Source organism: Trachypithecus francoisi, unplaced genomic scaffold (genome assembly GCF_009764315.1).
Source record: "Trachypithecus francoisi isolate TF-2019V2 unplaced genomic scaffold, Tfra_2.0 Lachesis_group0, whole genome shotgun sequence".
NCBI classification, from domain to species: Eukaryota; Metazoa; Chordata; class Mammalia; order Primates; family Cercopithecidae; genus Trachypithecus; species Trachypithecus francoisi.
In genome coordinates this window covers 87380593-87406096 of record NW_022681453.1, presented here as the reverse complement: position 1 = coordinate 87406096, position 25504 = coordinate 87380593, and the positions used below count along the sequence as shown (strand labels likewise).

Below are 25504 nucleotides of genomic sequence, written 5' to 3'. Positions count from 1 at the left end.
TGGTGAGGGTAGAGGGACAGAGAGGGGGATATGGCAAGTTTCATTTTAGACTTGATTATACTCTTGGCAACATGGAATTAGAACTCAGAGAAAAGGTCAGAGCTAGTAATAGGAATCAACTCTACACAGGTCAGAATAGAACCTGTGGAAGTGGATAAGATTGCTCAGACTTCAAAAAGGACAAGAGACAAGAATGCTCAGATCTGAAACTGCTTTGTTGTCACATTGGTTTGGAGGATAGTAGGGAGGCACTCCAGGAACTCTCTAGGTAAAATAGCACTTCTGGCTTTCTTCCTTGACCTTGCTTTGCTTTTCTTTATAGCACATCATGGCTGCCTGCATTCTATTATATAGCTTTTTGATTATTGTCTGTCTTTCCCAGTAGAACACAAGCTCTGTAAGGGCATTGATGGCCTTTCTGTTCAATACTGTATTCATAGTATCTAGAAGTGTGTCCGGAACATTGTAGGTACTCAATAAATATTTACTGAGTGAATCCATGAATAGGTGAATTTCTATAATCAGTATAATTTAGTTTGATAATTAGATTGCTCGATATTTCCCTTTTATCTTTTCTTAAAGTAAAAATTTGTTCTTTAACAAATGTCTTTTAATAAATGAACGTATAGACACATGTATTTGAGAATCTCTAAATATCCAGCCTAAAAACTTGGGTTTGTTTCTGTGTTTTCCCTTAATTTGTACTTTCCCCAAACCAAGATCACCTGGTTCCTTCTCTGCTACCATCATTTCTTTATGAGAAAGTAGTTATGACTGTCTTTAAAAAGCCAGGCATTTCAGTACTCTGGTTACTTTGATCAGATTATCTATTCGTATCTACTTTTATATTTTTTGTGACTTTCATAGGTTATTTGTGGAGTCCTTGGTTTCTGTGAGGTCTCTTTTCCCTTTGCTCACCATACCTGTATTTAAAGATTCCCATTTCATTGTACCTATATGGGTGCCAGATGATACGAACATAAGAAATTTGTTTACACCATTCTCCATTCTTTTCTCGGGGAGTACTGCCAATTATGGGATGGTGTCATGAAGTCATAAGATATAACCTTAGGTAGGATAGGCATTTAAACCGAGTCTACTCTTTCCTTTTTCTAAGGGATCATAATCAAAGTTAAATGTGAATCTACGTGTATTTCATACAGGTGAAGACTCTCAGTAAATCTAGCTTTTCTTTTTCACTAGTCTTAGTGGTATACCTGGCACTAGAATTATTGTGTTAAGTCATTTAAAGCGGTTCTTCAGCAGATGGGGAATTCTTCCTTGAAGGACTATTAAAAAATCACTGAGGAAATGTTTTCAAGGGCCACACATCCCCTTTTTGAAAATCATAGTGGGTGATTGAGCCACAGCACTTAGCTTGAACAACAGAGTGAGATCCTGTTTCAAAAAAAAAAAAAAAAAAAAAAAGAAAAGAAAACAAGAAAAATCGTACAGGCCACAGAGCACCTTTCTGATGGGGCATGCCATACCTGTCAGGTGGAAAACACAGGGGTGAGAATCACAGATCGAAGAATCTGAGAGTTAAGCTGAACAGAACATGTAAAACTAAAGGGGGACTTTGTTGGTTTCCATCCTCTCCTCTTTACTGCCGAATTAACTTTTGGTCCCCCAGACCCTTGTTTGCTAGAATTTTATGGAACTTTAACACGGTACGGAATGATGTAGGCTGATGGGAAGAGGACACTCTGCAGGGCAACAGGACAAGTCTATAAAATCCAGAATCAGATTAGGAGATGAAATTCTGAGCACGCTTGTTGGAAAGAGAGAAAAAGAGAAGGACGTCGAACCTGTTTACTGAATCTATGGCCAGTTTAGTGCATCTTTAGGAACTGTTCACTATAATAGTTGTCTGACTTACAAATTCTACAATTATGATATTTTTGTGATTATAGTCCTTTGTAATCAGTTTGATTGCATACGTGTGAAAGTGCTCTGGGAGAAAAATTCAATGCAGATGCGAGGTATGACTAACAGGTTTTGTCCAATCTGTAATCAATCATTTTCCACTCCCTGTAGCCATATGCACACAAATAAGAGGGAGGTTTACTCAATGGTCATAATAATTTATGGGAACAGGAAGGGAACTAACACTTATTAAGTGTCTAGGATGTGTCAAGTGCTTGACATACATTGCACATTATCTCATGCCATATTAGAAATTTGATTTAGATACTTGTAGATCAATGTATAGGCAAGTAAACTGAGGCTCAGAGATTAAGAGATTTGCCCAAGGTCACGTAGCTGGTAAAAGGCACAGATGGGTATGCAGGCTTCAAAGCCATGACACTGCAGTGCCTCTAAGCACTTTTGCTTAAACAAGGGTTGGCAGGCTTTTTCTGTAATGGGCCATATAGTAAAAATGTAGGTTTTGTGGGCCAAGAGACAAGATGGAGGATATTATGCAGGCACTTACACAAACATTTAAAATATTATCATTTTAAAATGTAAAAACCATTTTTAGGTGACAGCTGTGCAATAGGTTGGATTTGGCCTGCAGGCCGTAGTTGCCAACTCCTGGCCTAAAGTATCCAGAAAATGTAAGCAAAAGCAATTTGGGGGAGGTAAGGTGATTGTTTGAATAAATAATTGTCATCAACTTTGTATTAAATTTGCGTAGTCTTTTAGTAACTGAGAATTCAGATTTCCTCACTAATTCCAGTATTAAATTATTCCTTCATAAAATTATTCCTTCATAAAATTATTCCTGTTGATAGCTATGCATGTTTGATGTATTTTGTCTGTTAGTATTCATTGTGTTTGGCAAGATTTCATAACTGCGTATTTTACCTCCATCTTTGACCATTCTCCCAGTTGTTATATACATTAGAGATAATGTATGTATATAAAGTACATAGTATTCCGCATATGGTAGATATTAAATAGTGGTAGTTATTATAAACATTATCAGTGTTCCAAAGTATTATTATATTATGGATCTATGATTTATTACTATTTTGCTGATATTAATATATGTTACACGTGATGTAAGCTGATTTCTCCTTCTCAGATCTTAAACATTTTTATAATTAGTCTTTCTGTCTGGCACACACTATTGTCGTTGTTTACAGAAATTCAGTATAAATCCCTAGAGACTTATAAAAACAAACAAAATTTCCTAAAATCTCCCAAAACAAAAAACTTCAAGTTTTAAATTCTGAATTAAAAGTTCCAGAATTGAAATTCTTCATGAAAAAATGTGGCATATAAGGCATTCATGCTTTTAAATAAGACATAACATTATATTCTTATCCCTTGTTTAGTTTGACAAATGTGTGTTATCTGTGTTACAAAGGGAAGGGGGAAGAAGATTTTGGATATGAAAGTTTTGAAAAACATAAATTCTAATCAACATGTTTATGAAGCAACTATGTACTGAACATTTATAAGTACTGTACTCCTTTTCTATATTAATGAGCTCAGTTTAAGCTCAATTTAACCTTCCAAATTTAGCCTTTTCTTTAGGGGAAAACAGAAGGCTTATATTTAAGTCAAAATATAAAGGAAAAGTATAATGGTTAGAAGTTTCTTAGCTTTAGGCCTTTGCAGGTCCATGTAGGCCAAAGCCTCATACAAAGGAATGGTGAAGCGTCTTTCGGTCAGAAATTTTCTTTACTTAATTTCTGTAGATCCTAAAATTCAACTATAAAATATTCAGTTCTTTGGGGTTAATTGCCTTCAGATTTTTCTCCTTAAAAAGTAAATATTATCAGGAAAAGTAACAATGTTATGTATTTATAGTACAATGTAAATTAGCTCATTAGTTCTCTTCCTGAAAACTGAGATCCTTTCCCAGAGCATGTACATTTTTTACAGTAGAAGGGTACAGGGTTGGGTAATTTTGCACTATGTATTACTGTCTAGAATCTGTGGATTTATGTAGGAAAGAGTGTCACAAAGAAGAATGGAGAGGAAAAAAGGAGGGAGAAAGGGGAGTTGGGATTAGAAGATACTTTTTGGTCCTTCACCATTCTGTTTTAAGGCAGTTCAGATTTTAGTGTCCTTTAAAGCAGGCAAGAGTTGACAGTATTCCCACATTCAGCGTTTAGGAGGATGCTTTCATTCATATGTGTGGAAATGAAACTTCTGGAGTTGTCAACAAGTCAGAGAAAGCAGAAGCAGCCGTGGAACTTGTAATGCTCTCTGCCTTTTTGGACAAAGCTCACCTACCTCATTTTTATCTGTAAGTGTCTATAGTGGATAAAGTTCATCATTATAAATAGAAACCAGAAAACACCCTCATGAGCTAAGAACCGCTTACAGGGTGAAAGTTAAGAAAGTGTACTTGTTTCATATGGATGTTCTGTGTGAGTTTTGGTTATTACTATTAGAGAGAGAGTGTAGTACACAGATAGCCCTTCAGACTAACACCAAACACCACTCCATCATATATATGATTTTGCATGAAACATATGCATTTTATAGTATGTAGATACGTTCTGAAATCAAATGGAAGAATTTTCATTTCTTTAGAAATGAAACGTTAAAGGAGAAGAAAAATTTGTTTTGTTTTCAGTTTATACACTTGGATTCCTGCTGGGCTAGAAGGATGGGATGCTGAAAAAGTATTTCAGGGTATTGTAGCATTGCTGTGATTCAGGGTCTGTTTATAAGGCATCTGTTTATTGGGATGTTCAGCTGTGTGACCTGACTTTGTGCAAGGTGCCTCTCTGGCCGCCCATCAGAGGACAGACCTTTTGTACCTGCTGGGAAGCAGTGGAGTTACTTTACATGGTGGATGACTCACTCACACATTGTGGGTGCTCGGAAAATATTTGTGAGGAGGACAAAGTGGTATATGGCATCTCCTCTGATACTTTCATATAAAAGGAAGTTGCAGAGAGATGACTCCAGGGACACTATTAATTTTGTCTTCACACAATCAGTCCATAATATGCAACATTGTACATATTATACATACAGTACTTAAGGGCATATCAAGTTTATTCTCTTAGCACTGAGCAGGATGTTCTGAGATGTGCAAACCTTTTGCTGATTCATCTGTATGATGATCAGGTTACTGGTTGAAGAAATTTCCTCAATATGGTGTACTATGCTTTGACATCAGGTGCTAATAATTTACTGCAAACAGGACCTAGAGAATTACTTTTAAAGACAACCTTTTGATCTTTCCAGATTAAAACATACAAAATAATAGGTTACACCATTGTAAGGAAACAGCTTATAGAACTTACTAACTACAGCTGTCTGTGCCATAGCCTGGTTGGTCAGGTGGCCTATTGGGAAGTATATGAGTACCAGTAGAACTGAGTTCATATATCTCAGAAATAGTAATTGTTTCTATTATATGGATACTATATGGACCAGAATGTTCACACAGCCAGGTATAAGCTCCATAAAGACAGAGATGAGTGTTTGTCTGATGTACCACTGTGTCCCAGTACTTAGAAGAGTACCTGACATTTATAAAGCACTACCATATTGAAGAATAACTAGAATTTGAAAATATGTGGTCTGATTTACTCATCTGAGTTAGAAAAGTCTGTTAGAATACCCTGAAGTTTAAATGTTTCTTGAGATGTTGAAGTATGTTTTACATTGCTATGGGGATAATAACAAATTATTATTTTTAAGGGAAAGCATTCAACAAGTCAACACATGAGATGATATCTGTTTTGAAAGCTCCTGAAAGATTTTATGTTCTTTACAAAGAATTCTGGGCAAAAGACAGCTGGGTTTTTATATTTACAAGATAGATGAAAATAGTTTTATAATAATCCAAGTGCAGAGAATGAGGAGATTCTAATTCAAGGGGCCAAAGTATTTGTTTTGATGTCTGTACAGTATTGACATAAAATAATTTTGGAAGCATTTCCACTTGTTTCTACCATCCAGTTAAATATGTACCAAGTAACTACCTACTAAGTAACAGGTACTTGGCTATTGACAAGGGATACATGTCTCGGGAGCTTATAGTGGAATAGAGGACACAGACTCATAAATGGTTAATTTTAGCACATCCTAAGAGCTATGATAGAAGTCTATGTGGAGACTGAGAGGAAGACCCTTAGCCCAGAAGTAGGGGTGACAGTTGGGGTCAGGGGAGGAAGGGAGGGTCAGGGAAGGCTCCAGAAGTGTTGGCTATTAAGTGAGTCTTGAGTGAGTGTTGGGTATTAAGTGAGCATGAGTTTTTGGGTGAGGAAGAGGAGAGAAGAACAGCAAGAGCAAAGTCCCAGAGCTGTGGGAAACTATATTCAGTTTCGTATTACTGAAGGTAACGAGGAAGATGAAGCCTGTGAGGAAGGCAGGGCTTGGACATCTGTCATTCTAAGAAGACTGGACTCCATGCTAAAAGCAGTAGAGAGCCACAGAAGGATTTTTAAATTTTTTATTATACTTTAAGTTCTAAGGTACATGTGCACAACGTGCAGATTTGTAACTGAAGGATTTTTTAACAGCGTAGAGCAAGCTTGTCCAACCTGTGGCCCATGGACTGCATGTGGCCCAGGATGGCTTTGAATGTGGCCCAACACAAATTCATAAACTCTCTTAAAAAGTTATGAGATTCTTTCGTGGTTTTTTTCTCTTTTTTCTTTTTTGTTTTAGCTCATCAGCTGCCATTAGTGTTAGTGTATTTTATGTGTGACCCAAGACAATTCTTCTTCCACTGTGGCTCAGGGAAGCCCAAAGATTGAACACCACTGGTGTGGAGGAATTCTTAGACCTGGCCGAAGAATTCCTGGCATTCCAGCATCCCATTGGCATGCTGATGGCAGTCTGGAGGATGGGTTTTAAGTGGGCAGGGCTGGATGGGTGATCATTTGCATCAGGTAAGAGATCAAGGCCTGTCTTAGATAGTGGAAATTAGAGATGGAGAAGAGAGGAGAGTTTCAGAACCAGGTGTTCAACAATGATGAGTCCAATCTGGAACTATTGAGTTGACTGATAGGACATTGCCTACATTCGATCCCTAAAATTTATTTAAATTTTACTTACTAATTTATTTTTAAAAACTGTACTTTCTAAAAAAAAAACTTCATGCAAACAGTATTGTTTCACATCTTTGCAAATTTCTTAACGTCCGGTTTTACAGAAGACAGATTTTCATATTTGCTTCTGCATTTCTTTTGTTGCAGTTGGCCAGGTGCAGGGGTTTATGCCTGTAATCCTAGTGACTTGGGAGGCTGAGGTGGGAGGATCACTTGAAGCCAGGAGTTCCAGACAAGCCTAGGCAACACAGCCAGACCCCGTCTCTACAAAACATGAAAAATAAAAAAAATTAGCCAGGCCTGGTGGAGCATGCCTGTAGTCCTAGCTACTGGGGAGACTGAGGTGGGAGGAGAGCTTGAGCCCAGGAGTTAGAGGTTACAATGAGCAATAATCATGCCATTGCACTCCAGCCTGAGTGACAGAGTGAAACCCTGTCTCTTAAAAAAGAAAAATGTGTCACAATATGTTATGTTGGTGAAAATATAAGGAAAATTTGGTCTCATACACATATGTAGTTGGAAAAGGAAGAAATAGCTTAATAGTCTTTTCAGGTAATTTGGATATTCTAATTTAATATTATACCAAAACAAGTGGTAGTTCCTTAAAGGGGAGATACAAGATGGAACCTGAAACCATGTCAATGAACTTTTTATATTCTGATACATTAAAATCCATTGGCCACTCTCACACTTTGAGTGGCTCTTTCACTCATGTATGATTTTACAATGTCTTGCATTGTTCATTTGGAAATTATTAAGTTATGCAAATTTTCTAAATGTTGCCACATTTCATTATATAATATTTAAAAAATCACATTTGTTAATAGCACATCACCATTGGGCTTATCAAAAAAGTCTTCTAGAACTAGGAAGTTATCAAGCTCAAGGTGTCCAACAGAAGTTTCCCAAAATTGTAATTTTTATTCAAAAACTTGAATTTTATTATTGGCAATAAATACTGTTAGTTATTTTCCTTGACATGACAGGCTCACTTTGTTCATTAAAAAACAAAACAAAACCAAAAACTGACAAATACCTGAATCTGAAACACAGTTTGTCAGTCAAGTATAATTGGTATTCCATGAAAAACAGAGGGCAGTTCAACTCACAACTCAAAACAGTATTTGATTAGAACAAATGGCAATGTCATATTGTTCAAGCTAATAGACAAGTGCATTTCCTTGAGACAATTGCCATATTTCAGGATGCAGCACCAACTTCTATGCATATTTCCCATTTTGCCACATAAAATATTAAAATGATGTATACAAGAGTCATTTAAGACTGTTACTGTTTCGTCCAGGACTTTTTAGGTGAAACTGGCTTTTTTTCTTTTTCTTTCTGCAAGTAGACAGTGGTGAAGAATACAGTGATTACTAGTTCATTTTGTTGCCACTGCCTTGATTTGTTTTAAGGCACCAGTAGTTTTACCCATTGCATTTGTACCATCATTTCAAATGTAAACACAACTGTTTCAGGATAAATGATGAGATTTGAAAAGTTATTGTACATTTTGAATGTTTCAGCATTCCTTGTGTTTGTTGTCATGCATTCAAATAAAAGACCTTTGATGACTGGCTGGTGCTGTAAGTGAATATAACTGAAATAGCAAGTCCAGACAGTCCATAAACCTATCCATTTCTAAGGCAAGAGTGCAATTCTGCAGACAAAACCAGTGTGCAGTTAAGTCTTTAATTCAGTGAGCTACTGTATCATTGCAACGTGGCAGCACTGTGATTTCTTTTGCTGACTTTTCATCTAGAAAGCATTCAGCAAAATGAACTCTACCAGGCTTTACTGGTCTCTCACCTATGATGTTCATTTCTTCAGCCAAAGTAATATAATAACTTATCCTATAAGATACTGGCTTTTTCATCTCAAGTTTGAAAAGCTGTTCCAAATTGTCCTTAGCTTTTCAAAAGTTCATTACATCTACACTTAAAAATCCAATTCCAGCCGGGTGCAGTGGCTCATGCCTATAATCTCAGCACTTTGGGAGGCCGAGGAGCAGGGGATCATGAGGTCAGAAGATTGAGACCATCCTGGCTAACACGGTGAAACCCCATCTCTATTAAAAATACAAAAAATTAGCTGAGCGTGGTGTCGGGAACGTGTAGTCCCAGCTACTTGGGAGGCTGAGGCAGGAGAATGGCGTGAACCTGGGAGGCGGAGCTTGCAGTGAGCTGAGATCATGCCACCGCACTCTAGCCTGGGTGACAGAGCAAGACTCCGTCTCAAAAAAAAAAAAAAAAAAAAAGAAAAAAAATCCAATTCCTTTTTTTTTTTTTTTTGAGACAAGGTCTTGCTCTGTCACTCAGGCTGGAGTGCAGTTGTATGGTCATAGCCTACTGCTTGCAGCCTTGACTTCTTGGGCTCAAGTTATCCTCCCACTTCAGCCTCCCAAGGAGCTGGGATCACAGGCATGTGCCACCATGCCCAGCTAATTTTTTAATTTTTTATTTTATGTAGAGATGGGGTCTCATTATATTGCCCAGGCTGGTCTTGAAGCAATACTGGGCTCAAGCAGTACCTCCTGCCGTGACCTCCCAAATTGCTGGGATTACAGGAGTGACCCACTGCACCCAGCCCAGCCCTCAATTCCTTTTTTGAAACTCTGAATTATTGGTCTCAAGATAGTGTTACAATGTTAATTGACACCATAAAACTATGCAAAAATGTTCTACTGCATAAGATACAATAAGGTAAATTATTAACATTTATAAAGCCTGGGGAAAGACAGCATTCTCGTATATGTTTCTTCCAGTAGCTTTGGACTAGATTTCTCCCCTCTATGAGTTGTCACAGAACTCTCTGATAGATCATTTCATCTTTTTCTGTATCTTTAGGTGTAGACAGTCCATCTGAGTCTGGAGGAAGTGAATCCTCTAATCTCTTTTTTTAAAGCAAAAGATGAGGCTCCAGAGTCAATTTGATGAGGATTTTAATCTCTTCTTTGCTTTTGATGGAGCAGTGTAACTGGACAAATTCTCAAGGCCTCATATTTCATATACAGTTTTTGTGCATCAGGAATCTCTGAGTGTTTTTGAGAGTTCTGGCTCAAAATCTCTCATAAGACTACAGTCAAGATGTCGGCCAGAGCTGCAGTCATCTGAAGGCCTGATGTGCGGGGGCAGAATCTACTTTCAAAGTAGCTCACTCCCGTGGCGGGCATATTGGTGCTGGCTGTTGGCCTCAGTTGACTTTTCCAGGGAGTGTCCTCGTAACATGGTGGCTGTCTCCCACAGCATGAGTGTTCAACCATATTTGATTAGAACAATGGCAGCATCCTATCATTTGACCTGACGGATCAAACTGAATTTGTATTTCGACATTTACATAAAGCAAAGTACATTTAAATTTTTTTTGTAGCGATATTAACAACTGTTTTTGATGTGTGTGGGAGGGCTTCTGGGCATTGGGGGTTGTGGTCTTGTCAAACAGTACTATTGTTTTGGCATTGCCACAAAACTTCATGTTGAAACATTAGTCTTTTGTTGATCATCTTGGTCTATATTAAGTTCTCCAGGGGTCACGAATTTGTGGCTTGAATTTTTGTATCTCATGCAAAATGGGAAGATAATTAAAACAGGAGGATAATTAATTTTGTAAAAAATTACTTTCGATGGATTTATTTGAATGGGCATTTAAATCCTTTATTATACATAAAGTATTAGTAGGTAGAAAACAAAATTCAGATAGATTTTATTGAGAAACTCTAACGTATTAGGGTTCTCCAGAGAAACAGAACCGATAGGGTACATATAAATATGTAGAAACAGATTTATTTTGAAGGATTGGCTCACACAATTACGGAGGCCAAGAAGTCCCACCATCTGCCATCCGTAAGCTGAAGAACCAGAAGAGCTGGTGATGCCGTTCTAGGTCAGGCCTGAAGGCCTGAGAACCAGGCGAGCTGGTGGTGTAAGTCCTAGTCAGAGTCTGAAGGCCCAAGAACCAGGAGTGCTGATGTCTAAGGGTAGGAAAAGATGGATGCCCCAGCTCAAGAAGATAGCTTCAGCCTTTTTGTTCTGTTCTGGCCCTCAGTGGATTGCAGGATGCCTGCCCACATTGGCGAGGGGGGATCTTCTTCACCCTGTCTACTGATTCAAATGCAAATATCTTCCAGAAACACTCCCACAGACATACCCCAAAATGATGTTTTCCTAGCTGCCTGGCATGCCTTAATCCAGTCAAACTGACACATCAAATTAACCATCACACTCAACATCTTATTTGGAGCATCTTTTAAATGATTTTGGTTTCCAAGGAATTACAGTTACTGAAGTCTTGTATTTTCCACAGATACACCAAGGAATTTGTTTTGTTATTTATTTATTTATTTTTTAAAAGTTATCAAAAAGTTAGAGGGAGAGACAGCAAGAAGTTTTAGGGAAATACACTCGTGAGAAACAAGGAAATACAGTCATGCATTGCTTAATGATGGAGACACATTCTGAGAAATGTGTCGTTAAGTGATTTTGTTGTTGTTTGAACATTATGGAATGTACTTGCACAAACCTAGATAGTCTAGCCTACTAGTCACCTAGGCTCTATGGTGTAGTCTACTGCTCCTGGTCTATAAACGTGCACAGCATGTTACTGTACTGAACACTGTAGGCAACTGTAACAGAGGTATTTATCTATCTAAACATATCTAAACATAGACACAGTAAAAAATATGGTATTACAATCTTACAGGACCACCATTGTACATGGAGTTCATTGTTGACTTAAACATCATTTTGTGGGGCATGGCTGTATTTACTTTGGACCTGTCCCCACCAGGGTCTTATACCACCTACTAATACTGAGTAACAATCCAAACTCATGGTGTCCCTCCCTTCCTCCTAAAACCCTAACATTCTGCTCTGGTGTTTTCCTTGTGATCTGGAGCTGGTGGCCCTGTTCACCTGGTCATGGCTGCAAGCCATGGCCTGACCGGGGACCCTTTCATTGCTCCCCACCTCCAAAAGAGCCAGACCTGTGGGTTCTGCCCTAGCAATGCTGCCCAGCTCTGCTTTCTTTCCATTTACTTTCTCCTTTCCCACTGTATCTGCCCCAGTGCCCAGTCATTTCCTGGGCTACTGCAGTGGATCCTAATGGCCTCTGGGCTCATCTTCTCTCAACTGCTTGCAGATTAATTTTGCCTACCTAAAATTCATGTTTCCTCAATGTTTATTAAATAAAATTCCACTGTCTCAGCTGCTGGAGGTGCTCCACCCAAAGGCACCAAGTTACCTTTTATGTTTAATGTCATCGTCTTCTCTTGACAATCGTAAAAGGGGACTGTACACTCTAATATGAACCCTCTCCTTAATTCTTTGCTCTTGTTCTTTCTGTAAATGCTGTGGGCCCCATGCCCCCCCCCCCCATCCTTTAGGAACTATCTTAAATGCCACCACCCCTGCAAAGACTTTCCTTCTGACCTCCTTTTTCCTCTACCAGACCTGTTCTTTCTCTTTTTAGGTGGCTCACTGAACTTTGTATCCCTCGTGTTATTTAATCATAATCGGTTTCTTTTAACATAGCATGTGTGTACTTAACCTTATCATTCCTGCATTTTTTGCTAGTTGGACTTGAACAAATAGTTGTATAAATCCATTGGAAAAAAGTATTCAAGACAGGAAAGGTCAAAATTACTGTGTGTGTTTATCAGATGCAATGTAAAGCCATGCAGAATTTTAAAAATTACATCTATGTATAATACAGACATCTATATGTTTGTGTATTAATTATTTTGCTAAGATGGCTTTGTTCTAGTGCTGAAGGATACAGAAGTGTGGCATTACTTTTTATTCATGGCTGCACCTAAAAAATTATTTGCGTCCCAGAAGATAATTTGAGAACATAAAAATGCTCCAACATCTTTTTCAATTCGGGATGTTGCCTAAAAAAGTCGACAAAAGCTGTTTGAGAAGGGAGGCTACGCTGGGGCGCCCAAGGAGACAGGCCCTTAAGAACCTTCCAGAGATGCGTTAACTGGGCTAACAGCTCGCCGCGCCAGGGCAGGCAGAGGGGTGAGGGGCGCGCTCCTTCCGGACTTGCCAGCCCCAAGAACCAGGCCGACCGGTTCCCACCGCTGACTCCCGCCTCCCTCTGCAGGCCCAGCCCTGCGCCGCGCGCCCTCTCCCCGGGCTCCCAGGCCCGGCGGGGGCCTAGAGGGCAGGACTGGCCCGGGCGAGGGTCGGGGTCCCGCAGGCGGGAGGTGGAAGGTGGAAGGTGGAAGGTGGAAGGCGGGAGGCGGGAGACGAGAGGCAGGAGGCGGGAGGCCGCGCGTTGTCGGGGTTTCCAGGTGAAGGGCAGGAAAACAACCGGTCGGTCTGGGCGGAGCCGGGCGGGCGGGGCGAGGGCGGAGGGCGGAGGGCGCATTGCCTCATCCTGTACATTTTACTGGAAATCGGGCGCATCCGGAGGAGGGGCTGGGAGGCGGCCCGGGCACCGCCAATGGCCGGGCCGGGCGCCGGGAAGGTCGGCGAGCCCAGCGGCCGGTTAAATACCCTGGCAGCTCCGCGCCGCGCCCGTACCCGCCCGCGCCATCCGCCAGCCGACAGCTACCTGAGCCCGCCCGGGAGGCAGCCGCGCGCAGCGAGCCGGTGGCGCAGGTGTCGGGGTCCCGAGCGCGCAGCCTGGGAGTATGATTGTGGACAAGCTGCTGGACGACAGCCGCGGCGGAGAGGGACTGCGGGACGCGGCGGGCGGCTGCGGCCTCATGACCAGCCCACTCAACCTGGGCTACTTCTACGGCGCGTCGCCGCCCGCCGCCGCCCCGGGCGCCTGCGACGCCAGCTGCTCGGCCTCGGGCCCCTCGGCGCCCGGCTCTCCGGGTTCCGACTCCTCGGACTTCTCCTCCGCCTCGTCTGTGTCCTCCTGCGGCGCCGTGGAGTCCCGGCCGAGAGGCGGCGCCCGCGCCGAGCGCCAGCCAGGTACCAGCCGGCCCCGCACCGCTGCGTTCTCGGGGCGCGCACGCCCTGGGAGGTTGGAAGACTCCCCAGATGGAGGGTGGCCCCTGCGCCCTCCTTAGAGCTAGGACGTACGCACCTTAGCCATCAGTTACCCCTCCCCGCCTTGCCCGGGCCGGACGCCTGCCAGATCTACACGCCCTTCGGCGGCCCGCTGTACCGGCGCCCTCTTGCGGGCCTCGGGGCTTCGGAAACCGCTCAGCCCAGCTCTGACTGCCGGGCGAGTGACCAGGAGATCTCTCACTCTCTAAGCAGCAGCTTTGTTGAGTTATAATTAATATACTATGATGAGATTTGGGGTCTGATGTAGGTGTAATTTTCTTCTTGTGACTATTTTAGTGAAAAGCTGTAGCAGAGGATAAGGGTTTGGGGATTGCGTTAAAGGTCATGACTTATTTCTTCGTCAGTATTTGTGAAAGTTTTAAGTAAAAATACTTGACCGTCAAAGAAAAGAAAACTGCGGTTATTAAGGTGAAGCAGGGCTGAAAACCAACTCAAGTTATGCCTTTAGTTTGGCGAGTTTCGGAAGTCTGTCCAGAATTTCTGAGGTCTTATTTTTGTTCTGTATGCCTTAAAAAAAACAACGGATAAGCCATATCTAGCAGAGAAAGACGTAATGTTATCTTTCGTTGGCTGCGAATTGGTTTCCTTTCTTAGTGAACCGAGTTGCATAATTTGGGGGAAAACAGGATGCCCCTGTGGGTAGGCTAGAAAAACGCCTTCATAATTGAACCGTTGAGAGTCTAATCAGCATGATTTTAAAGAACATCTCTTTCCGGTGTTTCCCGCTCTTAGCCACTCCTGTTTTGGTTGTCATTTATTTTAAAAAGTGACTTCTCATTTTCATTTTAAGTCATTTAAAATGATGTGAAAAGTGATTTAAACCACTGTGTAGCAGATCCAGAGAGAGTGTGTGTTTAGGACCTTTTCTTCCCCATTTGGCCTTCATCTGGTTGAAACTTTTGCTAGTCCCTTGGTTTACCACACAGCCACAGGGGATTTCTGAAACTGCATTTTTTTTTTTTTAATCTCTGTGACGTTGGATTATTAACTGCTCTCATTCCAGAAAAATGCTGTGTTAGATTCTGGCAATTCTGGTATCTTTTGAAATCCCTAAACTTAAAGCCAACTAATGTTTCACTTACCCTATCATTGAACTATTTATCTCATATATTTATGATAGATACATATGTTCAAATTATGCATTGTTTCTTGCCCCACCTTATTTTTTCTACACTTGATGGAGTGGCTGAATTATTCATTTCCTGACTTTTTGTGAATTTATGTTCAACACACATACTAAGAGGTTGTGACATAATAGTGATCAAAAGTGGTGTACTGTACTTCTATACTAAATGCTAAAGTCTATTTCAGAATTTAAAAGTGAAACAAGCATATTTCCTTTTTACTCAGGAGACCTGTGTAAGTAATTCCAAAAACAGTCAGTGAGGGGAAATCCTGTTTGCATATGTAGAAATGTGTTTAAGCTCAGTTAATTTAAGCAGCTTTTTTTTTTGGGCATGGTTGAATTGAAGGAAATAATAAGACATAAATCTAAGACATTGTTAATTGTCAGGTTTTGGTACATTGAGGTCTTTGAAAGAAGTTTTGTGCCTTCTTGGGTAAGCGGAATTGATAGACTTTAAAATTTCTATGTGAACATAAAACCATTGGTTTAAAAAGCGAAAAGTGCATAATTTATCACTTGCTCCCCAAGGTTTTTCCAAAGTCAAGAATAATTATAGATCTATGAGAGTCAGGATGGCAAAATCTGTGATCCATTCCTATGGGTGGTTAGAGCTGAAAGATAGGCTTAATTTGGGTTTACCTCTTGGTTCTGAGGATCCTTGGCCACATTTGTATGAGCTTTAGTTTCTTAGGGTACCCAGTAGAGAAAGGTATCAGGCAACTTAGGACCCTTGAGCAGAGCTCGGGACTCACAAGGCCATTGATTGACCAGAGCAAGTTGGAAATGTTTTGCAATCTGTTGCTTGGGGACTTTATACATTAGGCAACACCTATACTTTTGGGATTAGTAATGTTTATGTCTGTGAAGATATTTAACCAGGAATATGTTTTGTTTTCTTTTGAACAGTTGAGCCCCATATGGGGGTTGGCAGGCAGCAGAGAGGCCCTTTTCAAGGTGTTCGGGTGAAGAACTCGGTGAAGGAACTCCTGTTGCACATCCGAAGTCATAAACAGAAGGGCTCTGGCCAAGCTGTGGATGATTTTAAGGTGACATCTGTTTTTCTGTTTTGAGTGTAGAGTGGTGGGGAGGGGTTAGTCTGCCAGGGTTGTTATGATGGCCTAGGTCCAGTCATCAAGTAAGTTACTTGAAATTTTTCATAGATGACAGAGTCCATAGGACAGAGACCATATTTGGTCTGTTGTATCCTACTGAGCCCAGTGCCAGACATCTGGTAGGCGGGCAAGAGAAACTTAATGAGTGAATAAATGAAGGCAAGTTCAGGGACTCAACCGAAATGGAACATTTTAACTAGAAGAGGAAAAATCAAATGCTCTTATTAATTTCATCTTGACCTGCGTTGAGCTAAGGTGAAAGTGAAAATGAGGAAGTTGCAAGATAGAATAAAAATTGACATAGAAAATAAATATTGATAGAAAAACCGTATCAGAGATTTGTGGTAAGCTATAAAGGGTGTTAGAGATAAGCTTACTTATTGATGTTATATTAAGAGGAAGTCATTTTGTATACACTAAATTGGAAACTTTTTTCTTTATAGACACAAGGTGTGAACATAGAACAGTTCAGAGGTAAGAGTTACTTGTATTCATAATTTTTTCGGGGCTTTAGAGTAAAATCATAGAGTGTAATTATGGGTAACATTTATCAAATAAGATGATCACAGAGGCTGTATTCCTTTGGGTACAGAATGGAAGAACACAGTATCATATGGTGGGAAAAGGAAAGGGCCCGATTCGTTGTCTGATGGACCAGCTTGCAAAAGGCCAACTCTGTTGCATTCCCAATTTTTGGTAAGTATCTTACCATTGTCCTCTGACTATCCTTTGGAAATTATTCCTGGGATAATTTTAGAAGGAAGTGAGTGCAAGTTGCATTTTACTTCTTTCCAGACACCACCTCAAACACCAACGCCTGGAGAGAGCATGGAAGATGTTCATCACAATGAACCCAAACAGGACAGCAGTGCTGATCTGCTTCAGAACATTATCAACATTAAGAATGAATGCAGCCCCGTTTCCCTGAACACAGTTCAAGTTAGCTGGTTGAACCCTGTGGTGGTCCCTCAGAGCTCCCCTGCAGAGCAGTGTCAAGACTTCCATGGAGGGCAGGTCTTTTCTCCACCTCAGAAATACCAACCATTCCAAGTCAGCAGCTCCCCACAAGTGATAGACCAGGCTTCCCTGTACCAGTATTCTCCACAGAGCCAGCACGTAGAGCAGCAGCCGCACTACACCCACAAACCAACTCTGGAATACAGTCCTTTCTCCAGACCTTCCCAGTCCCCCACTTACGAACCAAACCTCTTTGATGGTCAAGAATCACAGTTTTGCCCGAACCAAAGCTTAGTTTCCTTTCTTAATAATGACAGCGAATCTGAGAATATTGCTCATCCCGTTCCGACTTCCTCCAGTGTTCAGCAGCAAAATGATGCTCACTTGCACAGCTTCAGCATGATGTCCAGCAGCTCCTGTGAGGCCATGGCGGGGCACGAGATGGCCTCGGATGCTTCAAACACTTCATTGCCATTCCCAAACATCCCTGGAAATCCACTGAATACCATACAGTTAGGGAAATCATTTTTTCAGTGGCAAGTGGAGCAGGAAGAAAGCAAATTGGCAAATGTTTCCCAAGACCAGTTTCTTTCAAAGGATGCAGATGGTGACACGTGAGTATCCTTTTATCTCATGTTCTTAGTTAGGTAAGCCACACTTGTTGGACTAGTAAGCATAGAATTTTTCTAGGGTATACCAAGGTATACCTTAGTGGTTGGCTTACCAAGATGACTAGTATAGATAGAAACCGCCACACAGTGATAGCTAATAGGTCAAGAAAGGGTTTTCCTTCAAAGAAATTTTTTGGCTGAACCTGTTCTAAATCGTAAAAATATCTGTGTCATCTTGAATAATTGGGTTTGGAAGACCAGCGTAGACTGTAGAACAGAAACAATTAGATCATGATTAGGGATAAACTGTGAGTTGGTTTGCAGATTGATCTTAATCTGTCCTGATGCCTTTGTGGCCTTGGGCAAGTTATTTAACCTCTTTATGTCTCAGTTCCTGGAGATGTAAAATGATAATACTTCTTGTATAGGGATTTTATGAGTATTAAAAATAATAGATGTAAGGTGATCAGCATGGTGCTTGACATTCTTCTTTTTCTTATTTCTGATAGCCTAACCCATCCTGTTTCAACTGGGGTGTATTATCAATGTAGCAGAAAAGACAAATTATGCTTTGTAATGTTGCATTTGAGTGTACCAATATATAAAAAGGGGGCTAAAGGAAGTTTTTTTTTTTTCAAAAGAACAACTTAGTGAAATCAGAAATAATTTACCCCTTTTCCTTTCTGTGTTCCCCAGGTTCCTTCATATTGCTGTTGCCCAAGGGAGAAGGGCACTTTCCTATGTTCTAGCAAGAAAGATGAATGCACTTCACATGCTGGATATTAAAGAGCACAATGGACAGGTGAAGGACCTTGACAGAGTCTGAAATGGCAAAGAGGGGGTCATGGTGAAGTGAATGATGACCAGCCTTATGTGTAGATCATCTTAGAGCTCAACATCAAGAGAGTTTAGTTAATATTAACTTTGAGATGTTGACTTTTTGCTATCATTAACCTTGAAGTTATTAACATTAACTTTGTAGCTATTTGACCAAACACTGAGTGTAATAAAGCCACACCCTCGGCTTACTTGAGTTTCCTTGTCTTACAGTATTTGATTGCTTATTCAACGGATTTATTTTCTCTATGTGGGTTTTTCCCTCAGTCATAGTTTAGTTTCATATTCCTTGTTATGATAACATTGTATGTTTAAAATACCTTTTTTCCTCTGGATATCCACAGAGTGCCTTTCAGGTGGCAGTGGCTGCCAATCAGCATCTCATTGTGCAGGATCTGGTGAACCTCGGGGCGCAGGTGAACACCACAGACTGCTGGGGGAGAACACCTCTGCATGTCTGTGCTGAGAAGGGCCACTCCCAGGTGCTTCAGGTAAGAGGCAGCAGACCAGGCTTCCATCATTGCAAGGCCGGAGAGATACAGTTGGATATTAGAAGTTGGATATAGGTTGCCTATTGCAATAATCTATTTTGAGTTAACTTACTCATTTCTTGGGGATTGTAATAGTTACGTATATGCACAGCTTGTGTTGCTAACAGATGTCTGTTTTTAAAACCTGCAGGCGATTCAGAAGGGAGCAGTGGGAAGTAATCAGTTTGTGGATCTTGAGGCAACTAACTATGATGGTAAGCAACTGAAACTTTATTAGATTGAGAGCCCCTTGGGGGGGGGGACCCATAAGGTCTAAGGGTACTAAGTATCATACTAAGAAGGAAGGTAATTAAAGCTAAAATACTCTGTAGGTAAAATTAGCACTGAGACCCAACAAAGGGACTATATTCAGATTGCTTTACTAGTTCTTGTGAAGCCCATTTGTAGGTTAAGTTACAGGCCATCCTCAACTTTTGTCGTTATAGAAGGACCAAAAGACCCGATGGGATGCTCGACCACTGCTTGATTATACTTTTCTTCTAGGCCTGACTCCCCTTCATTGTGCAGTCATAGCCCACAATGCTGTGGTCCATGAACTCCAGAGAAATCAACAGCCTCATTCACCTGAAGTTCAGGAGCTTTTACTGAAGAATAAGAGTCTGGTTGATACCATTAAGTGCCTAATTCAAATGGGAGCAGCGGTGGAAGCGAAGGTAAATTTAAAGAAAAGGTTTAAGATGGGGTAGGGGAGAAGCTGGTTATAGCAGAAGAGCAAAAGACCTTGCTTCCAAGTATAGATTCAAACTTCTCTTTTTTTTTTTTTTTTGAAATTAATGGTGTGAGTAGCAATGTATGGGGTGGTTAAGAAGCTCAGATTTTAACAGATTGTTTCATGTGTTTTTTTGATTTGTTTTGCATCTGTGGATTATTATCCAAAAGGTCATTTAGGTGTAAAATAAATTAGTCTTTGAAAGGAAAAGAAAATACCTAAAATTGATATTGTCATTTTGGCTTCCATTTTCATACACTGAGAATAAAGGTGGTGCTTTTTGTAAGGGTTTCTTCATTGTTGTGGGATGTGAAATTCATCTTCTGTTTTTTAAGCTGGAAAATATTCTTTTAAAATTTGGTTTTATTCACTGAATATGTGGGGGAAAATTGCCTAAGTCATAAACCGTTTGGACCCTTGAGGCTTACTGTCTAGTAAAAGAGGTGAGAGATATAGCTAAATATGGCTCTACCGGGAGGCTACCAAGTCTGGAAATGCAGGTGAATACATAATACATAGTTTACTGATATGTTACGACATAGGATTTAAAAATATCATTTATTTTTCTACATTTTATGGCCACTCTGTATAAAAAGGTACATTGTGACAAGAGGCATATAGGCAAATTAATAGGAAATTTAAGAGAAATAAGATTCCCTTTAGCTTGGGATTAAGCAAGGCATTGTGGAGAAGGGAGCATTCAAAGTGAGTCTCTGAAGCCGAATCAGATATTCAAGAGACTGGGTGAAAAGTGTATTCCAAGGCATGGTATCTGGATTTTCTTTTTTTTTTTTTTCTCCCTCTTGCCTTTGACAAGGATCGCAAAAGTGGCCGCACAGCCCTGCATTTAGCAGCTGAAGAAGCAAATCTGGAACTCATTCGCCTCTTTTTGGAGCTGCCCAGTTGCCTGTCTTTTGTGAATGCAAAGGTACTTTTAGAAAGCTTCAATAACCACACCAGAGTGGGAATGGCCTTCTGTACACCTTGTCAAAGTTGTTGAGCTCCTTTCATGAAATTTCCCCCTTCCCGATGTCTGGTCTTTCATTTTATCTTCAGGCTTACAACGGCAACACTGCCCTCCATGTTGCTGCCAGCCTGCAGTACCGGCTGACACAATTAGATGCCGTCCGCCTGTTGATGAGGAAGGGAGCCGACCCAAGTACTCGGAACTTGGAGAACGAACAGCCAGTGCATTTGGTTCCCGATGGCCCTGTGGGAGAACAGGTGAGAGGCACAGGAGGGAGAGGAAGTACTTTTTGGCACTCCAGTCTGAAACATAAAGGGAGATTAGGCTGTGCAGGGCAGAGGCCCGCTGTTGCTCTTTAGGTGGGCTCTATCAGTGTCTGTGTCTCACGGTAGCCATCATAGCATTTTGGTGTTCCTCTTCCTTTGGAAACAGAGCAGTTAAGAAATCTGAGAGTTTATCCATAGACTCAAAATGGTTAGAGGTCAGGTAGTATTCTGTGACACAGACTTAGGGTTAGAGTAAGTCAGAATGGTTTAAGGTGCGGAAAGAGAAGGTACCAAGGTTCCTGCAGATACCAAGGAAAGAGAATCTTAGTCTTGTAAGGTATGAGCCTTCAGATATTGTGGATATTAAATGAGTTGTTATATGTGGAGTGCTGACAGTAGTCCCAGGTCCAGAGTAAGAAGAGCTCAGTGAACATCAGTCGTTAGAATTGTTTCTAGCTACAAAGTGATACTGAACCAAAAATGGAAAAATTACATAATTTCAAGCCTAGAAATACTTTATACTTTAAACAGAATTAATGCTGTATTCATCAAATATGGTTATATGTTATCATTGAGGATTGAATAGTTTCATGAGTAAACTTTTTAGATAATAAGAACTTACTCTTTTAAGAACTTAAAATGTTTTTGATAGAACTCTTTTCCTGGGGGGAATGAGGGAGATTGTGGCTGTGGGTAGGTCATTACATACTTTACTAATCACAAAATAAAATATGTGGACTGCAGTTGAGCTTTTTCTTTGATTCTGAGCTGTCATTATGACCATAGTGTTATAGTAGCCTTTAGGTAGAGAGCTCTGTGTAATTTAGAAGGAATCTTTCGATAGTTTGTAAAGAGTTTTCATGTATATCATTTAATAGTTAGAAGAACTTTGCAACTTCCAAGTTTCAGCTGAGAAAATTGATACTCAGAGAGGTTCCGAGGACCAGAACCATCATTAACTTGTGAAAAGGCAGAGTCCTAAGCTCAGTATTTGCTTCTGCTTCACTGTCTGTGGTATGCAGTCCTATAACTATGCTCTCAGGGATTACTGACGTGTTAAGCCATTTAGCTCTTCATTCAATGTTCTCAGATTATCTCCTTTTTGCTTTGGTATTTTGTGTGTGTTGGGCAGGTAGAGGGTCTTTTTCCTGGCTTTTATCGTCATACTGTGATCGTGTGTTTCCTTCTAGCAGCTATCAGTTGTATCTCCTACCTCAATCTCCTTTCTTCTAAATTGTTGCTTCTTATCTGCTGGAGGCTGAGAGATAGAAAATAAAATTTGTCAGACTGGGGTATAAAATGAATCACTCTGAATGAGCCGGGTTCTTTACTGTGATCCATGAAGTTATGTGTAGATGCTTTAATGGATATCATGACAGCTGTTTTGACTCGAATGGTATTAAGGATTTACTTGTGTGTGTGTATCATAAAATGTGGGTTTTGTGTTCTTGTTAGTTGAGGCTGACTTCAAGATAAGTGAGATATTATAATTTGCCTTAATTACTGCCTTATATTAAATGTTCTCACGAATAGCAAGAGTAAAAATTAGGAAAAGAATATAGGTGTTACTTAAGTTTATGGAGATTTTCAACTTCAGATAATTTTTAATGGAGATGTTTTACTTTCTTGGACCCAAAGATTATTATAGGAGATCTGAAATAAGCTTTAAAAGGAGTTTAGTGTTTTTAAGAGTCACCTCAAAATCTTGATAAGTATTGTATGTATTTCTTCACATACTTACAAGTTAATAGGAGTAGTGTAGATTGTATAAGAAAGGAATGAAACCCAGAAGGAAATACACTGCATTGGCCATAAGAAATAAACCTCACAAATTTTATTTGTTTCTCTTCCAGATCCGACGTATCCTGAAGGGGAAGTCCATTCAGCAGAGAGCTCCACCGTATTAGCTCCATTAGCTTGGAGCCTGGCTAGCAACACTCACTGTCAGTTAGGCAGTCCTGATATATCTGTACATAGACCATTTGCCTCATATTGGCAAATGTGAGTTGTTTCTATGAAACAAACATATTTAGTTCACTATTATATAGTGGGTTATATTAAAAGAAAAGAAAAATATCTAATTTCTCTTGGCAGATTTGCATATTTCATACCCAGGTATCTGGGATCTAGACATATGAATTTGATCTGAGTGGTAACATTGCCTTCAATTAACAGTAGCTTGTGAGTAGGCAAGGACTTTGATCTGTGGCACAAAACATTGTTAATATTTTCAAAGCAGGTGCATTGTAAATGTTTCTTTAAGAAAAATGAAAGCGTGTGAAAGGAAAAAGGTAAATACAGCATTGAGGCTTCATTTGGCCTTATGCAGTCCCTGGGAGTTACTGGCACTGGACAGGCTTCGGTCATTGGACTAGAAGAAAGGTGTCCATGGTTAGAATTTGATCTTTGCAAACTGTATATAATTGTTATTTTGTCCTTAAAAATATTGTACATACTTGGTCATTAACATGGTCATATTTGAAAATGTATAAGTCAATAAAATAGAAAATAACAAGTGAATTATTGCTATTTAAAATTTATTTTACAATTCCAAGGAGTTTTTATTGTGTAATCACTAAGTCTTTGTAGATAAAGCAGATGGGGAGTTATGGAGTTGTTCCTCTGTTGGCTGAAAGATATATTTGAATTGTAAAGATACTTTTTCTCATGCATTGAAATTAGACATTATTTGTAGGGAATTGCATGCTTTTTTACCTTCCTGAGACAGGGTCTTGCTCGGCACCCAGGTTGGAGTGCAGTGGCATGATCTTGACTCACTTCAGGCTTGACCTGGACTCAAGTGATCCTCCCACCTCAGCCTCCTGAGTAGCTGTGACTACAGGTGTGCACCACCACGCCTGGCTAATTTTATTTTTTGTAGAGGCAGGATCTTGCCACCTTGCCCAGGTTGGTCTTGAACTTCTGAGCTTATGCCATCTGCCTGCCTTAGCCTCCCAAAATGCTGGGATTACAGGAGTGAGCCACCATGCCCGGCTGGCAATTGCATGGAAGAGAACACCTCTTTATGGCTTACTCTTTAGAATTTCTGATTTATGTGTTCTGTTGAAATTTTTGTTTTTTTTACCTTTATAGAAACAACAAAAAGTCAATATTGAAACATGTCTTCCTGTCCTGTTTTCTGTTGTCAAATGATGATAATGTGCCATGATGTTTTACATATATCATTCAGAAAAAGTTTTATTTTTTAATAACATTCTATTAACATCATTTTGCTTGCCACTGGCATGCCTGAGGAATGCATTTGGCTGTGATTACACGCTAAGTTTTTATAATAAAATTGACTCATTAAAAACTTTTTTTTTTTAAAATCTCATTTGTGACTAACTTATGTTTGCAGCTGAGTACTTAAATTCTTTTTAAAAGATACCCTTTGGATTGATCACATTGTTTGACCCAGTATGTCTTGTAGACACATTAGTTATAATCACCTTGTATCTCTAAATAGGGTGTGATATGAACCAGTCCATTCACGTTGGAAAAACTGATGGTTTTAAATAAACTAATTCACTAATATTATTTGTCTTACATGCATTTTCTTTTCCTAGTGTCTTATTTATATTTCCCTAGATAGAAAAAAGTACTAATGATGATTTTAAATACCTTTGAGTTAGTTAATATGTGTTAATTTGGGTTTTTTGGATAACATGTTTCCTGAAAGTATACAAGAGTTAACATCAAAATCTATTTGCTAAGTTTACTAGTAGAAGTGTGTTAGGTTTTGAAATTATCATGGACGTTTAATAGATGCTGTCAATCATTCAGATGTTTAGATGCTAAAAAAAAAAAAAAAAGCTAAGTGGGAGCAGTGAATCATAGGAAAAACAGTTTGGAGATTACCAGGGTCATCCTTAGAGAAATGTAAACCTGGGAAAGGTTCTTCCCTTTGCCAGCAAGCCATTTTGACATGTATGAGAACAAACACATCAATGTCTGTCAGTATGTCATTACAATTACTGCACATATAGTCTAGTTCTTATAGCCTGTTTTGAGAATCTGGTGAAAGCTATGAATCCTTTCCCTGGAAAAATGCAAATATATGTGTACACACAAATATTATGTACAATATTTGGGGCTTTACAACCTTCAGAAGACCATGACTCGCAGGAATCCACTCTAGTTTCATTTCTGCACATCAAATATTTTTCTTCTTTCATATAACATGGGGAGGATTCAAGGTAGAGCATTTGAACTGTATCTTCTGAATAGTTGATTTGGATGTTCATCTAAAGGGAGGAGAGGCAGGTAAAAGAAACAAACAGTATGAACCAAAGCATAGTCGTCAGTGGGAATAGCAGGTGATTTTGATATAGTTAGTTAGACTCTGGAGTGGTCAATCAAACTCATCTTGTGTTCCACC

The 25504-nt window shown here is 39.9% G+C and overlaps 1 protein-coding gene across 2 annotated transcripts in view; it reads left to right on the top strand.

The window, feature by feature from the left end:
• Window positions 1-24660, top strand: part of NFKBIZ (NFKB inhibitor zeta) — a 34179-nt gene extending 9519 nt beyond the window's left edge. Inside the window, exons 1-12 of one of the 2 annotated variants that reach the window (XM_033211404.1) lie at window positions 13358-13891; window positions 16023-16162; window positions 16672-16702; window positions 16821-16924; window positions 17024-17799; window positions 18493-18598; window positions 18978-19124; window positions 19315-19378; window positions 19668-19837; window positions 20711-20821; window positions 20950-21117; window positions 22980-24660. In XM_033211404.1, the coding sequence (XP_033067295.1) occupies window positions 13603-13891; window positions 16023-16162; window positions 16672-16702; window positions 16821-16924; window positions 17024-17799; window positions 18493-18598; window positions 18978-19124; window positions 19315-19378; window positions 19668-19837; window positions 20711-20821; window positions 20950-21117; window positions 22980-23033 (2160 nt within the window). In that variant the 5' untranslated portion in view covers window positions 13358-13602 and the 3' untranslated portion in view covers window positions 23034-24660. Of the gene's footprint in view, window positions 1-13357; window positions 13892-16022; window positions 16163-16671; window positions 16703-16820; window positions 16925-17023; window positions 17800-18492; window positions 18599-18977; window positions 19125-19314; window positions 19379-19667; window positions 19838-20710; window positions 20822-20949; window positions 21118-22979 lie in introns of those variants that run through there. The other variant, XM_033211405.1, reaches the window with a different exon arrangement.
• The last annotated feature ends 844 nt before the right edge of the window (window positions 24661-25504 follow it).